This window comes from Oenanthe melanoleuca, chromosome Z (genome assembly GCF_029582105.1).
Source record: "Oenanthe melanoleuca isolate GR-GAL-2019-014 chromosome Z, OMel1.0, whole genome shotgun sequence".
In the NCBI taxonomy this organism is placed as follows: Eukaryota; Metazoa; Chordata; class Aves; order Passeriformes; family Muscicapidae; genus Oenanthe; species Oenanthe melanoleuca.
Genome location: NC_079362.1, coordinates 42,618,025 through 42,635,395, shown reverse-complemented (window position 1 = coordinate 42,635,395; position 17,371 = coordinate 42,618,025). Strand labels below are relative to the sequence as shown.

The following is a 17,371-nucleotide window of genomic DNA, read 5'->3' as shown; positions in this document are numbered from 1 at the left end:
AATTTTATCCATACCCTAAGGAGCTTAGACTTACAACTAAAGTTACTTTGGAAAACTGACTGGTAGAAGATAACCCTGAAGATACATACTGCCAAAGCCAACTTTGGAACTGTAAATGGACAGGAGTAGATTCAACATCCAGCTTGTCCATAACTAAACAGGAATATATATGATTGAGTCACAAAATAAAACCTTGTGCTCACACTTTTCTCTAGAGACAGCTTGTAAGAAATATGTGTAAGAAATTTATAGAGAGCCAGCTGCATAGATATTCTCATGTATGTGTATTAGTGCATGGACACTAATACACATACATGGAAAGTTACATTTGGCATGCACAAGCTGCTGATCACATTTTGGTTTTACTTTTCCAATTATTATTTTTTTTTTTACTACTGCTGTTTTTCAATAGAAAAAGATGCTAAACCCAAGAACTGGAAATGCTGAGACCGTAATTTTTCCAAATAATACAAATAAGCTTCAGAGGAACCTAAGCCTCAATAAAACAGTGCATTTTTTGTCTTCTGTAACCATTCTTCAGTATCACTCTTTCCTCTTCCTTGTGTTAATAAAGAACATGATCTCTGATAAAGATTTATTTCTTTATATCAAGATATTTCTTTCCAAATTATTTTATTCTGCATATTGGGTGGTGTGGCAGGTTGTGGCAAGCAGGCTTAAAAATCCCATAGTGAAAGGAAAGGTCAGAAGTGGTAGGCAATAGTCTTTTATTTCTGTAAAATGGCATGAAAAGGTGTATAGTATCTGGCAGTTTTCTCATTTCCTTTTCCCTCAACAGTTTTTTTTTTTTTAATATTAAATATACAAAGGTTCAGCAACACTGACAGAACGTAAGGTGTGTAGAAGTCCAGCAGCTGGCTCACCTCAGTGACGCACTGAAGCCACTTGCTGTGAAGGGCCTTTGGACCTAGCAGTGAAAAACACTGGCACTGGGAGTGTGACGGTCAGGGACTCTTGTGAACAGTCAGACCGGGAAGTTTCCTTAAAAATCCTTGTGACTGCAGGGGTCCTCAGCACAGCCACTCAGGGCAACATGGCCCAGTTGTTTCCCTGTGGTTCAGCTGACACCAAGCCAGAAAACATCCTGAGAGTCAAGCTCTTTGGAGAGATAAATTCAATTCAATCTGTTTTAGCCATTATACCAGTAATAGCTCACCCATTTTTTAATGCTCAAGAGATGCACTAATTTCTACATTCACCTAGCCTGGGTATTTGAGAAAAATACTCAAAAAACTGTTATGGCTATGCAACATTTAAATCCCTTGGACAAACCAATGGGTTCAGTGGAGAGCAAAAAGATAAGGAATTCGAGTACCTGTCTTATGAGGGAAAGTTGAGGGAGTTGGGCCTGCTCAGCCTCGAGAAGAGTTAACTGAGAGGAGACCTTATCAATGTGTGTGAGTATCTGAAAGGAGGGTGCCAAGAACGTGGATCCAGGCGCTGCTCGGTGGTGCCGAGCAATAGCACAAGAAGCAATGGGTAGAAACTGATGTATAGGAAGCTCCACCTGAACATGAGGAATAACTTCTTTACTGTGCAGTGACAGATTGCCCAGAGAAACTACCTAGAGAGGTTGTTGAGTCTCCTCCAATGGCGGTATTCAAGAACAACATGGTCTCAATCCTGTGCCATTTACTCTAGAACGACCCTGCTTGAGCAGGGAGATTGGACCAGCTGATCCCCTGCGGACCCTTCCAACATGACCCGTTCTGTGGTAACTCGTACCTTCACAAGAGCGGGCAGCCAGCGTGCGCGCGGAGCGGCCCTGCGAAGGAACGGCAAGGCCCTGTGAAGGAAAGGCAAGGCCCTGTGAAGGAAATGCCCGGCGACGGAAAGGCCTGCAGCAGGCGCAGCCCCCAGCGGCTGCCGTAGCCGCGGACAAGCCGCGCCCCTTCCTCGCCGCGCCCGCAGCGGGGCGGGGGCAGCGCCGGGCCGGCCCCTCGAGCCGCGGGGCGGGGCGGGGCGGGGCGGCGCGGACCGGCGGGGAGCGGCAGGAGCCGGGGCGGTGGCGCTGCTGCCGGGCGGCGGCGGCGGCCGGGGGCAGGATGGTTTTTGAGTCCCTGGTCGTGGACGTCCTGAACCGTTTTCTCGGCGACTACGTGGTGAATGTGGACAGCTCTCAGCTGAAGCTGGGCATCTGGGGAGGTAAGGGCCTGGAGCGCCGCGGGGGAGCCGCCTGCCTGCCCTCATGCCGCCGCGTGCCTTCCTGCCCGGCCGGGCTCGCCCTGCCGCCCGCACAAGGGAGGAGGCTCGGGCGGTGTCTCCTGGGCGCTGCCGTGCTCAGCCGGGCCGAGCCGGGCCAGGCCGGCCCACCCGACAGCTCTGTCGCCTCTCCACTTGCCCGGCAGCTTAAAAATAGCCGCGGAGGCGGTCAGGCGGGCGGGCTGGGGAGGCGGTGTCCGAGGAGCAGCCGGCTGCGGCAGCGGGGGGCGGCGGAGCGGGAGGAGCTGCAGAACGGGGGCAGGAGGAACTGGGCGAAGGGCTGGAGGCGCATGAACGGCCGCTCCTGTTTTGTTTTTCCATGTGGAGCTGCCCGTGCCCCGTGCTGTCTCCTAGCTGGGGACGGACCTTGGCTGGCCGCGGTGTCTCTGGTGGTCGTGGAAAGTTTGGGAGCTGTTGGGCGGCCAGCTTGGAGGCGGGAGCCTGACCTGGCTCTGGGAACGCGAAACTGAACTGGCTTATGGGCGTTTTCCACGCCCGGAAATGAGCCGTGCATAAACGCCAAGGGTTTTGACGGCGTTTTCGTGACAGGGTTTCAGTGCTCCTGAGGGTGTGTGGCCTCTCCGCGAACGGCAGTGACATCCCGTTTGTTCTTGGCGCTGTCATCTTGTAGGTCTGGAATATTAGTTATTTTTAGCCTTTAAGAGCCAGGAGAAGATGCTGCCCTAGGTGTTTGCAGAGGCGGTGCCCAGCTGTGCCAGGCTGGGTATGCAGTGGTCTGTAGAACTAAATTAAGAAGTCAGTTCTGAAGGCAGCGTTCTGTTGGAATGTGCGCTCGTGAGGTCCCCGTAGAGAGGTCCCTACAAGAAAACAGCACGGAAGGTCTGTCAGACACCGAGCAGAGATGCCTGTGCAGTGACCACTGCTGGCTCAGTTTCGAATGTGCATCCCAGGTGTCTGCAGCATCAGCAAAAGCAAGCACAGAGACTCGGGGTGTTTTTACGAGTGCATTCATATAGTAGGTGTGAAACATGCTCGAGGTATTTGCCTACCTGCAATTCCGTTCCTAGGCACTCATACGCATTAACCAGATTTTGTAAGCTTCTGCTGGAGCTTTTTGCATCATGGACGTTTTTGTTTTCATGCTTGTTTTCTGAAATGGCATCCTTATTTAGTTTCATCTCTGCAGTAATTTTCCTTCAGTTAATGAAGGCATTTACAGCATCTTTGTAAATTCAGTATCTATAAGGAGTCTTAGCACAGCAACAGCACATGTAACTGCTGGAAACAATGTAGTAGTCCTTGACCTATAGCAGTAAGGCTTAATATTGCATATCTCTTACTGTCTAGGTGAGTGTTGTTTGAAAGGTTTGACTAATTGCACCTTTCAGCAAAACTGTGTCACACTAATTGCTTGATTTGTGTGCTGGAGTTCTGAAGTTACCATCGTTCCTTCTTTCTCTTCAGAATGTTTAATGAAAAACACGGAACATTTTAAATTTTTTGGGCAATGTTTATACATTACAAAAAAGGTAGAAGCTTCTTTTTCCATCTCTCTGGGTTGCTGATGGTTAGTCATGGCATCTTATGCCTTTGTGAAGCAACTACTAACAGATTAGATGCACATTTTCTCAGTTAAAAAAAAAAAATAAGGAAAAATAGCCCATAACAAACCAACTCAAACAAAAATAAACACCCCCCCCCTCAATTTTACTTTGAAGTTTTGATTTTCAGCTGTTATGTTTTTCCTGTGAAAGTTGATTTTCTTTTTTATTATTTCATCTTCAAGAACCTCTCATATTTTAGAGGCTCTAGTATATTTTCATTTAAATTAAATTTCTTGCTTCTCTAGTGCCTGGATATTAGAATAAATTTTTTCTCTGTGTAGCCTGTTGACTTGTTTATAATGTATACTGATATATGGAGCTACCTATGTCTTGCTCTAAGAGCCTCAGAACTGCTGCGTAGCTTTGGTAAGCCATCACCTGTGGTGTTTTATTTTTTCCAGGTCTACCACAAGATGCTTTTTTTTTTTGTCTTAAATTGTGTTTAATGGTCTGTGCATCTGCAATATTTCTTTCATTTCAAATACCTCCAAGGACCTAGAAATTGCATTCTGCTATCTAAAAGGCAGCAACTTTTAATAATAATAACAGTAGAATTACACTTTTTATATGGAGTGCATCATTGATTAGCAGATCCCTACACTCACAGTAGGGACCTAAAGTCTGTGGATAATTTTTTTAGCTCGCTAATTACTAAAATTATGTAACTAAGGTGTTTTTTTTTTAAAAAGTGCTATTTTTGCCTTCATATTTTGGGTAAACTTAATAGCTTTTAATGCTTCTCTTTGTGCTCTGAAAGCATTTCCGTTACTGCTGTGTGTTTTCATACAGTGTTTCTTTGTGTGTCTTGATAAGATTGCTAAATTTTACGTAAATGATTTACTATTGAAATGAAATTGTCCTTAATCCATCAAATTAAAAGGAAAAAAAAAAGAAAAGTTGTTTGGATTTTTTTTTTCCCTGTAACAAATCACCACAAGTGCGATATATATACATATATATATATATAGTCTTAAATTTTAAAAGGCATGTATTTTTTTGCCTCTGAATGACTAAAAACCAGACTCTAGGGAGTGAATTGTGGCATTGTGGTATTTTATAGCTAGCCTGGTTAAATTAATGCTGGTAACCTGTTTGTGGACTGAATATATGTATAAAACCTAATTTTGCATAGTTTCAGCTTCTGTAAATTGAGAGCTTTATTATGACTTTCCAATGATCATGCTTAATATTAACTTTGGTGATAAATGAGAGAACTCATCACACAGCATTAACACTATTCCATATTCAATCTGTCTAGTAAAGTTGTGTGGTGATGCTGCTCCAGAAAATACATGAACGCATTAATAATTACAGAAATGCTTTGATCTTTTTTTCTCGTTAAAAGCCCCTCAGATTGAAGTGTTAAAATGTATACTGTCTCAATCTTGAAAAAAGATGTGGTGTATGAAAACTCATAGCTGAGAGTGTTGCAAGAACTGGATATAAATAAACTGAAATATAAAAAGCAGTGCAGAAAGCTGAAGGTAGCTCAACCTACAGAGGTAAAAATGGCAATTTGAATGTGTAAAGCCAATACTGGAAAAGCCAAGGCTCAGAAAGATGTGTAATGGGAGAAAATCATATGCCTAAGGAACTCAATATGGAGCAAGCTAAAAGAGTACTGTGGTAGGCAGCCATTAGAGAAAGCTATTGGATGGCTGATGCTGGGATGGACAGTGTTTTTTAACGGCCTTTTGTCTGGTGTTCACTAAGAAAGATAGTTTCAATGAGCTGTGTTAACAAGTGTGCAAATACTTGTCTTATAATAACAGGTTAGAAAAGTGTTTAGGTGAGTTACATATTTTTGGATGCTCTAGACCTGGTCAAGTTAAATACCTGAAATGGTGCTTGCAGCAATGTGAGTTACCTTTGACAAGAAGTGACGTGCCAGTGAGGTTTCCAGTGCTGAGAAACCAAACAATTGTTTTATTACAATTCATTATGCTATTATTTTCTTTTGACTATGTCTAAATAACTTTTCAGTGTCTTGGTCAGACCCTCTGTACTGCTCTTAAAAAAGCTTAATTCTTGGTTGACTTGGGACACTTGCTTATTAGGTGATGTCTAAAGCATGTCTTACTTAGCTCAACTTATTATTTCGATAGTAGCTGGTGTCTCTTTTTGAGGCAGCTGTATTAGTAAGATGATATAGGCAGATAATGGGCATGTTTGTGAGCGCACTAACCTTTTTTTTTTTTTGGCTACAACTGTTGTAGGGAAAGAAATTACTCCTGTGTACCTTGCTCTGTCTAGGTATAGCAGGTGCAACCTCCTCCCCTCCCCTTACATAATAGTAATTTGAATTTACTTGAGGGGTACATAATATCCAGTAGTTTTTGTTGTCTTTCATGATCTATTTTACAATAGATGAGGTATTTGGCAGACACTGATACTGAAAGGCTTACAACTTGTCTCTAGGGGGTATGCTTAAACAGAAATAATTAACGGCATGAACACAAGTGGGAAATGACTAGCAAAGGCAGCTGTTCGTTAAGGGATCAGAGGTGTTCTCAAGCTGACAATGCTGTTGGAAAAAAGCAGAAATTTTGTTAAAATATTTGAACAGGGATGTTGGGTACTGATAAGATGCTATCTAAGGTATTTGCATTTTCTGATCTTTCATCTCTTATCTGCTTTCCTTCCCCTGCCTCTTTATTTACAAGACAGCAGAGAATGATTAATTAGGTAAAATCTAGGATTTTAATGTAGATTAATTTTCTTCCCCCCCTCTTTGTATTCTGTTTACAACCATAACAAAAGTTCAGTTAGGCCTCTTTGATGAAATAGTTTACCAGGTCTGTTTTTGCAAGCTGAATTGTTTGTAACAGATGTTGGTTCATGCACTCAAATTCATGAAGTTATTTTGAGTATCTAAAATTAAGACTATAAACTTATTCTTCTAGAATTTTGACAGTGGTTTGATTTTGTTGAATTATTCACATTGTTCAGGGATCAGTAAATCTAAAAATCTGCTTTACAATGTAGCCTAAATAAATTCTAGACTTTGCTATAGATATTTATAACTGTTCTTGCTTTTATTATTGTTTTGGCTGGTAGCCTGCATGTTTAATCCTAGATATTTAAACAACTCCAACTATTTGTACATACAGTTTCTAAGGTTGCTTGCTTGGGTAATTTTTAATCATGCATTGGATGCATTTCTGACATCAAAACATCTCATTGCTCCTAACAGAGGAACACCAGCCCTGCCAGAAAAATCCCGAACCAGCCATCAGCAAAACTGACAGTCAAATCTTGATGTATTTTCTGATTTTTGCAATTAAAATTTACTGTCAGTACTCCAAGACAAGTTCACTAGCTGTGTTATGTCCTGTAACTAGGGTTAGTTTCCTGGTTTTCCTGCTTCTGTCTGTGGGGCTTTTGGTTTTTTGTCTCCCATCCCCAACAGAATGGTCAGGATTCAGTGTAGTTGCATTTAGATCTACATTTCATTGCAAGGGAAATGGCTACACGGTTGAGACTAAATTTTGGTAATGAAAGAGAATACTGCCATGGTCAATAATTGCATTTCAAATCCTGAGCATCAGAGTTGGCTGCAAGCTTTGCAAGTGTGGTGGCTTTGGAAATGTTTCCTGTTTACTGCAGGAATGTTTAGTCAGTCTCTTGGGCTCTCTCTCAAGTATAGGAAAAAGAAAGGTTACATCAATGCACAAAACCTAGTGCCTCTTTAGTAGCCTTTTTTGTGCTTGATGGTCCATTTGCTGTGATCAGACTGTATAAAGGTTTTTGTAAGTAAACTGTTATATTTTAGTAAACATATTTCAGTAATTTTATACTAAAATTCTGATGCCTGGAGTTCTATTAATGTGTATTTCTTCTGGTGATTCTTAACTAAAATATTAAATTTTTAATTGTAAAATCGTAAGTGATTTTCAAAAATTGTGAAATCATTAGAAAAACAGTGAAGAATTATGTACCCCACTTTGAAATCCCAGCATTTTGAAGTTTTCCTGTTTGAAACAGTATTGATTCTGTGTTTATTGTCTGCCATTATGATGTGCTCAGGTAAAATGAGAAATAGCTCTGCCATCACAAAATATTGTGTGTAAGTGCTTAAGATAATCCTCACTTTGCAGCACTCTGGTTTTGAAAGCATCCAGGCAGCCAAATTATTGTAGCTTGAGTTACTGTGCCTCTGCAGAGCTGTGGCATGTGTCAGAATCTTGATAAATGAGAGGGAATGTTTACATAGCCAGCAGTGAAGGTGAAGAAACTCAACCCAGTCAAACTGCTTCATGTGTCACATAGTCTTACAGTTTCCTTGTGAATGTTTTTAACATGGCTCAACTGACCTGAAGAAATTGCACCTGGTAACTTGGTTACGAACCTGAACCATTGCTCTGGATACCATTAGAATTACGTGCCCTGAATGCAATTACAATTAGTGATATCTTCTTGAAGAAGCAAACAGGAGTTTTTTAGTGTTACAATGGTCTCTGCAGAGTAAGCTTTATCAGGGAATAAATTAAGAATGGAATTGAACCAATGGTATTTAAAACTATCATCTAGTTATTGCCTACAAAGACCGGTTCTAGTTTCTAGAGTAGTTACAGACTACTTTTGGGAATGTTCTCTTTGCCTTTTTTTTCCCCCTTTTTTGTTGTTCCTGGCAATGTGTGTGTATTTTGAGGCTTAACAGCAGTGTCATCAGCTATCAAAAAGCATCCTTCAGCATGTAGTATTTCTCTGGAGAGGCTGATAGACTTCTACTAGAAAGTGATTATTAACTGTTGCAATGAATAAATTAAAATATTAAAAACTTCATAGTATTTTGGAAGTGCTATGAGATGGATGGATTAATTTACCTGGTCAGCTCTTTCATATCAGTTCAACAACTTGAGCCAACTCTTCTAATGTGTGCACTTTTGAGATTTGGGTCCAATTTCCCAAAATTTGTGGTACTTTGAACAGTTGTTTATTGCCATTAGCACTATATAACTGCAAGAATATTCTTGCAATTGGAGCTCCCATTTCCCCATATATTTTGCTATTTCTAGGATACATCCTGAAAGAAAAGCATTTTTGGGTCAATTAAAATCTTTGTTTGCAGCCTAAAGTTCTATTCCTTTCCAGGCCTGTAATCTTCTGGTTTCTGGAATCTCATTTATGCTCCTACTCACCTGTATCAGGTGTCTGTTCCATGTGCATATGTTAATGCTATACAACTAATTTGAAAGTAGCCATCACAGAAGCTCCATTCTTCTTGTAGATTTTGCAGAAGACATTGCTTTGAACTATGTGTATATTTAAGTTATGAGTTTTTTGATCCCAGTATTCCTTTTATTATGGCAAGTGTTTGACGTGAAGTATATTGTAAAATCTATCTTGCAATTCAAATTTTCTTTGTTCAAAATATACTGAATTTCTCTCTTAAAAAATAGACTACTGAAATACTTCCTGTGAATTTTTGTAAGCCTATAAATAAAACTGGCAAGGATAAGATCTTTTGAGGGCTAAAATTCCACTCACATTTAATGTTGCTAGATTTCTACAAGCATAGGAAACAGATGGTTGAGGAAAAAGAAGCTAACTTTTCGAAATGGGTCCTTACAAAATTGAGATGGGGATTTCCAGCATTTTGACTTGGAGTAATTTTAGATTAATCATTCTACAAAATAGTATTGAGATTGTCTCATGAAGCTTGCGTGTCCATGAAAAATAATCATCTTTCATGGTCTTGATAATCTTTTATAGATATTTGACATGTAGGCTGTGGATCTCTTCCACAGTAAAAGTTTTGGGAATCATAGGTCATGGACCACTGGGTGTCCCACTGGAAAGGGGAAGGGAGCACCCAAAATTGCTAGGTACCCATGGTCAAAAAAGAGCAACAAAAGTCAGAGTGTCTGTAAAAACGTACAAAGTTTTATTAATAAATGATACACACAGTGTGGAAATTGGTGTAAATTAGTCCCTTGCAGTATAAACACATGGTGGTAGATCTTGGATAAGGGATGGGCGAAAGAGAAGAGAGAGAGAGACAGAGAGATTAAAGTGCAGTGCAGAGAAACAAAGGAAGAAAAGTTGGCAGTCCTGACTCCAGTGTCTGCAGCAGATAGTGTGCAGGGTCCTGGGGCATATGTCCCCAGGTTTGGTGTGGGTACCTTTACACAGTTAAGGTTTCAATGCCACGGAGCTAATTTGCTTGCTTACTATGCAAATGAGCTATCATCTACAGTTCATTCTTCTAGACCTTTCCGGAAATGGGTCAGAGGGCTTTGAGGGTCTCTGGAGGTCTTGATCCCTCCGTACTGGATTGACCTTAGGTTGACAGTCCGTGCTTGCTTCTTGATGTCATTCCTTTGCTTATGCTCTACGTCAGGAGCCAGAACATAGGCCTTTGTCCAAGAAGAGTTCTGGCTTGTGTCTGTGTGGCTGCCTTTTCCTGCCACATGCCATTCTTTCTCATGGCATGTTCTTACCATGAGTCTTGGTTGACTCCACTGCTATCCCCCATTTGTTTGAGATATATACATTAGCCTCCTTATCTTCTAGGCTTCTGTAACCCACTGATTCGGACTTTGGGACTTGAAGTGTGTACCACTACTACTTTGCTTATTCCAGTTTTACTTGTTGGCTTCTTTTCTTTTTAGGAGCTGTAGCATTGAAGAATCTGGAAATAAAAGAAAATGCACTGGTAAGCTACTGGAAATAACAATTATAGTTGCAAAAATGATTCCTGAGCTGTTTTAGGTTTAATGTGCATTTTTTTAGTTCTTATTTTAGGATACACTTTCTTTTAAGTAGAAACTTACTGATTTGCTTTCTCTTCACCTACATAGATGATCTGATTAATTTGAGATTAAATTTAAAGAGGAAAGTCTATGCATTTTTTTTCCCCTAAGAGAACTCTCAGCAATTGCTAAAAGAATGTGCTTAGGTCAAAAGCAATAGTGATTGACTTTTTTTTTTTTGTTTGTTTGTTTTATTTTTTTTTTTTTTTTTTTTTTTGGTTTTTTTTTTTTTTTTTTTTTTTTTTTTTGTTTTTTTTGTTTTGTTTTTTTTGTTTTTTTGTTTCTCCTATAGCTCATGAAACTAGGACTTTGTGTTTAGAAATGTATTTAGTCTAACATGGCATAACAGTGTAAACTGGCAACAAAATGGTTGCTTATCCATTAAACTGAGGGTTTTTTTTATGATGGACAGGTAACTTTGTTAAGGTTATCATGATATCTTTTCCTGCCTTGGAACATTTCCCAAATTGCTGAATTGAGCTTAAATTTTCTAAACCTCTTTCTTTCAGAGTCAGTTGGATGTGCCATTTAAAGTTAAAGCAGGACATATTGGTAAGTTGCATTTTGTCTTGTACACATGCAGGAGTTTCTAAACATACTACCTTTCCTTGCAAGTGCATTCTAAGCGAGTAATTTCCATATGTATTCGTTGATTTGTATGCTGTGTACATTCTGAAGTTTGTCTCTTCTGAAAAGAAACTTTTTGAAGAAGCTCCTTTTGTTAAAGTCTACAGGAGTCTTTTTTAATCACCTCAATGAGAAAATAGCCTAACACAGCAAAGATGAGCAGTTGGGCAGGACTGGATCTCATTCCTTGTTGAATAAGACTCCACAACTGATTTTTAACTTTCACTTACCTTTTCATCTCCTTCCTTCCTTGCTTTAGCTAAAATATAAAATTTTTTCATTGAAGTTGATTGTGTTGTAAAAGTTAGTGGTTTCTTAAAGTAAACTAAGTTTAAAGCCATTATGTTTCCTTTAAATCAATGCTTTAAGAATATATTTTCTGTGACTGATTTAATATTTTATTACAATTTGCACTTGGGTGAAGGAGAGACACTGTAACCTGTGTTCACAAAACCTAGTATTTAGCTGATGATATATAAGCTGCCATGTGCTTTTCTTGCTTCTGAGAGTACTGCAGTGGATTTCCAAGGAGAGAGACATTGCTGCTAAGAAGGAGGAATGTAATTCAAAGGAATAAGGAAATACTGTAGACTTGATAGTTCTGCTCACAGAAAAACTTCTCATGTTGTTTGTGTAAGAAAATACAACCCAACTGAGGCATCTTTTGTCTTAGATGCACGAAATTAAGAGATTTCGTGTTTAATATAACTTATCTTTGCATTTTTTTTCCTGTCAGCTATTTAACCATATACTTTCATCTTTGTAGGTCAACTTAACCTACAGATCCCATGGCAAAACCTTTATACTCAACCAGTTGAGGCAGTCCTTGATGGAGTTTATTTGCTTATTGTGCCCACAGCCAGTAAGTTGATGTATAGGAAGAAGTGGCTATAGATTGGTGGGATTTCAGAATTATCTGGAATGGGTTGATACTATTTTCATGAGCTTTATTCCTAGTAGATATTTTTAGCAATTGTAATTAAGTAGTGGAGTGGAAGTCTTTCAGTAATTTACATTTAATCACCTAATTTTTTTGCTGTTATGTAACTGTTACCAAAAATATAAAAATTATAGCTTCTGAAACAGTATCTTTAAAAAATATATGAGATTTTTTTGTATTATATTTTTTTGCATTTTGTGTTTAGGCATAAAATATGATGCTGAAAAAGAAGCCAGGCAGCTCTTGGAAGCAAGACAAAGGGAATTGCAAAGAATAGAAGAAGCAAAGCAGAAGATAGCTGACCGAGGTAAAAGTGGGAAAAGCTAATGAAAGTGATGCTGCTTCTTTCTTAATTTTAATCCAGAAAGATGCAGACTTTTTCAAAGTGTTCTAGATTACTGTTTTCTCCTTGTTACTTAAAAATCTACTAGTTATGTTTTTTTAGGTATAATTGTTACCAGTATTGCAGAACCAGCATTCTGAAAATAAAAGGGTTTGGGCGTTGATGTGATCTGCTATAAATTGGGCTTTTGAAATATTTCTTTAGTATCATGCATCGCCGATAGTTTCCTTTTTCTTTCATAAGAAACTGTTTCCAGTATCAAAGCATTTTTACCAATACAACTTTTTAAAGGTTTGCTTCAATTTGTTCTTCAATTCTTGTCTTCAAATTCAACTTCTGGTACTTTCAAGAAATATATTTGGTTCACCTTGAGTATTGGTGGATGCTGGTCGTACTTTGAATTACCTGATTCTTCATTCAGTGGGTAGTAAAGCTAGGAAACCTTCAAATCTGAGAATATAAATGTAGATTATACAGAGCAAACATGTTTTTAATCAACTGGAGTACAAAGTAATAGAAAATTCAAACACTTACCATGCTAAATTGATTATGTTATTATTTTGTCTAATTCTGAAAATACTGACATATAAGCAATATAAAATTGTTCTATAAACATATAAATTGTTATATAAATATAACATTATTTTATATTTATATTTATATATAACATTTTTATATATTAACATATAGTTATTATATAAACATATATAATTGTTTTCCTTTAACATAGATAAAGTAAAGGAAGAGAAACAAGACACTTTTGTAGAAAAGCTAGTTACTCAGGTCATCAAAAATCTTCAGCTGAAAATTTCCAACATCCATATTCGCTATGAAGATGATGTAAGTACTTTTGTGTATCTCAGCATAAGGGGGCTGTGCACTGTAACATGAAATTGGGAACCTGTCTGGTTTCTTCTAGTTGCTTTTCATGCTGACAGAGTACTAGTAAAGTTGTGGAATTTTCTTAGTCTGATTTAAAAATCCAAACAAACTGAAAAAAGCTTGCACCAAAACATAAAGATACTTAAATTCTTAGCCAAATATATGCTTATAGAGTGTGAAATAATTTTTTTTTTTGTCTTTCCTGTGTTCTATTAGATCACAAATCGTGATAACCCCTTGTCATTTGGAATTTCACTTCAGAATCTAAGTTTGCAGGTAATTTTATTTCTCACCTTTTGTTTGAAAAGCATGTTAGTATATACAATAGGTGAAGTTGTGCTTTTGCTGTTGTGCTCCCTGGTAACGTACTGTCTAACGGAAAGTGTACCTATAATCATCAGCAATGCACAATGAGAACTACTTAGTTTATCAAATTCAGTGTTAAGTACTGTGGTGGGTGTGCCATTAAAGATAAAATGCTAGCATTAAAGTAGATCTTTAGGAGGAAATTCTTATTCTTTTGCCTTCTGCACTTTGTGGTTTCCAATACACTTTGCTAGATTTGGGCTGTTTGTTCTGAATATTTTACTGAAACTGACTTGAGCTCCAAGAAAAAGGTCACTCCCTGTGATAACGGGAGTGGTGAGAAAGGAAATAAAAAAGAATTCTGTTTTCAACTGCAGCTAACTTTTTGGTTTTTTAATCTGTGAACTGCACTTTAAGGTGCTAAGAGTAGTAATCACAGCTGGTATGAATTTTTTTTTTTCTGGAAGACTGTGTAGTAGGAGCAATATGTTGATTGTGCTGAGTTGCTGATTCAGTAGGTTTTTTTGCTAGTCTGGAAGAAAGTATGTCTTAAGTAAATATTACTTTCTTGAATGAAATGGTGGTTTTGTGAATGCTTGTTCCTAGCACATTAAAGAGCCTTCCTTAGGCTCAAACTAAAATTAATTGCTTCCAGAACTACAAAATAATTCAATCCCTTGTTTATCTCTGTCCAAAGAGCCTGCCTAAAAATATTATTGGTGTAAAGAAAAACAATTTGCAATACAGAAAACAGAATCTTATATTATCTTTGGTTCTTGTGTGCAGCCTATCAGTGTACATACATTCATGTTTTTTGGGGAAAGTAGCCTTTTCAAGTTCTCACTTAAAGTAGTGGATTAATAATTTTAAATCAGAAGATTGTATCCCATTATTTTCCATGACATTTAATTATGACGATGTTACTTTCTTTTTTGTAAATTTTTTTCAATTATAACATGTTGGTGAATTATAGATACTAGAGTATTTTTGTCTCATTTCAGACCTCAGATAAGAATTGGAATCCATGTTTACATGATGAAACTGCCAAGTTGTTCCACAAGGTACAGTATAAACTGTATGCTAAGGAAAGAATTGCTAATAAAACAAGCTGCATTAGAGTTTGTTCCACAGAAAATAAGATCAAGAAAACATATAACTATATAGGTTCTATAGCAAAAGTAACGATTTGAGTAATTTTAGTCTTCCAGACTTTGTGAAATCCAAATAATTAAAATTTATAGATACTAATACATATGTTCTGTTGTATTTTCAGCTTGTGCGACTGGATAACCTTTTTGCTTATTGGAATGTGAAATCAGAGATGTTCTACCGTGGTGGTTATGATGAATCATTGGTAAGTAAAGTATGAGATAGTGGGTCTAGCTAGTTGAAACTGGGAAGCAGAAAACATGCTTCACATTTAGGCCTAATTATTTTTATGTCAGTGTCCTGGGGAATTGTTTGTAACTAAAAGATTTATTAGGAAAAAATAGTATGTATTAAGGCTTTTGTGTGTTGGAAGTATAACACCTGCCTGAGAAAGTTAAAAAGTACAGTCTTCTGCCAGTAACAGAATTTAGACAATTGATGGTCATCTTACCACTATTCAGTGATTTTTATTAGCTAAAGATGGACATGTCATTCTGTTTAAAACATAGATGAGTATTTTGAATTTTACTTTGGGTCAGAGGGATTATCTGAGAACTGTTTAAAAATGCTAACATTTTGTACTTTAAAAAATTTATCTGAAAATAGAAATGCAACTTCCTGTTCACTCTGTTGTGTGTTTAGGTTAACTTAAAACAGGGAGTTGCCAGCCATAACGTGATTCCAGACGGTTATGATTTTGGTAAGTGTTATTTGTAAATAAGTGTTATTTGTAATTGTAATGTGCATTCTTAATTCTAATTTTTAGTGCATCTTAGAGGTTGTCACTTTGGCTGTTACTCAAAAATCTTACTAAGGAGTGCAGTTTAAGCCTAGAAGAGTTACTGTCTGAGACTGAATAATGTATTGTATAGGCAGCCTTAAAAAAGCCTTGATAAAAGTAAGTCTTGAGTAATGTATCATTCTAACGGAATGTCATACATAGATCCTTATTCTTAACATTATTGATTAATTCCTTTATTCAAGAAGTTTGGCAATAAGTAAGTTGTGTAAGTTTTGTGAATTCAGATTAGTTTGAGTATGTTTTTGAGGTCACCTGCTTTATGCAAAGTATATTTTATTAATGAGAGGTGGAAACAATAATCACACAACTTTGGAACATTGATAGGAAGGTAATAAGCATGAACAGTAATTTTATCACTTCATGTAAATACAAACATTATACATATGTATAAAAACTGTAAAATTGAAATTTAGGAGACTAAATACAGGGAGAAAACTAATTTAAATGCTACCATGTAGAGGTGTAGCTAAAAGTTTCATGGTGTCTTCTTGCAAAAATGCATGTTTCCACTATTATGAGCCTTTCAGAGAATTTGGAGTATTTGATATGTAGGTATATATCAGTATTTTTGCTGAGATGAAATAATAGTATTTGTTAAAATAGTAGTATAATAATAGTGTTAGATAAAAATAGGATTTACACAAACTCAGGTAATTTAAATATTCTTACTGTTGGATCAATTGCTGAAACAGATGAACATAGCTTCAAATGCCTGATATTGCCAAACTATGGAACAGATAAAATATTTCTGCTCTGAATGTCTTTTCTTGTGATGTGCCTCACCTTTATGTAGAATGCATATTGATTTTGTTCCATGCTGATTTAAAATTAGAAATATGGAATGTTTGTTTTTAAGCATTGTTGTGAGTATGATTTGTCAAAGAATAAAGCATTCGTAACAGCAAAACAAAAAAAAAATCTTATGGAGTAAGAGTTCCTATGGTAAAATAAATGCTCTATTTGAAGCTGTCTTGTTCTCTAAATGTATCATAGTCAAGAAATATTACATTTGTTACACAAGTAAACTATTTATTATTTACATTTGTATGTAATTCAGCATGCAGGAAAGTTTATATTGGTGTATGGTGATGCAAATAATTGTTTGATAAATGTTACCAGGGTGAAACTGAAAATAGAGTATAGATTGTATTCTGTTTTAAGATGTGTTGGTGCAGTTCATGTTTTTCGAGTCTAGCATTTTAAAACTAATAATCTGGCATAATTTAAGATAAGTATATGTTTAATTTATTGTCATAAATAATTTAATTGCACTTTTTATATCAACTTGTGTTTTTTAGTATTCCGCCCAATTTCAGCTAAAGCCAAACTCCTTATGAATCCTCGATCTGATGTTGACTTTTCATCACCGAAAATAGATTTAGATGTAAACTTGCAGGATATAACTGTTGAATTCAATAAGCCACAGGTACCAACTATTTTTCTGTAATTATATGTAATGTAGTAAAAAAGTTAGTTTGCAAGAATAAGGAAGGCAGTCTGAAATTTTATAATGTTTGTATATAATCTGTTAACTTCTTGTTTTTCATTGTAACTGATTTTCTCTTCAAAGAGAACCTTGATACCTGCTGTTCTCAAATAATAATGCTCAGTTTGAATTTGTTTGCTAGTACTTCAGTGTTATGGAGCTTCTTGAGTCTATTGATATGATGACTCGAAATCTGCCATATAGGAAGTACAGACCTGATGTTCCAGTGCACAAAAATGCTAAGATATGGTAAGCAGCCTTTAAAAATAATTTGTTAGCTTTTTAAATAATTA

The 17,371-nt window shown here is 37.1% G+C and overlaps 1 protein-coding gene across 2 annotated transcripts in view; it reads left to right on the top strand.

Moving 5' to 3' along the window:
* Positions 1–1,996: 1,996 nt before the first annotated feature.
* Positions 1,997–17,371, top strand: part of VPS13A (vacuolar protein sorting 13 homolog A) — a 107,856-nt gene continuing 92,481 nt past the window's right edge. The window contains exons 1-12 of one of the 2 annotated variants that reach the window (XM_056513431.1): positions 1,997–2,166; positions 10,403–10,446; positions 11,053–11,095; positions 11,937–12,032; positions 12,316–12,417; positions 13,184–13,293; positions 13,552–13,611; positions 14,643–14,702; positions 14,915–14,995; positions 15,433–15,490; positions 16,891–17,018; positions 17,221–17,327. In XM_056513431.1, the coding sequence (XP_056369406.1) occupies positions 2,067–2,166; positions 10,403–10,446; positions 11,053–11,095; positions 11,937–12,032; positions 12,316–12,417; positions 13,184–13,293; positions 13,552–13,611; positions 14,643–14,702; positions 14,915–14,995; positions 15,433–15,490; positions 16,891–17,018; positions 17,221–17,327 (989 nt within the window). In that variant the 5' untranslated portion in view covers positions 1,997–2,066. The remainder of the gene's footprint in view (positions 2,167–10,402; positions 10,447–11,052; positions 11,096–11,936; positions 12,033–12,315; positions 12,418–13,183; positions 13,294–13,551; positions 13,612–14,642; positions 14,703–14,914; positions 14,996–15,432; positions 15,491–16,890; positions 17,019–17,220; positions 17,328–17,371) is intronic. The other variant, XM_056513432.1, reaches the window with a different exon arrangement.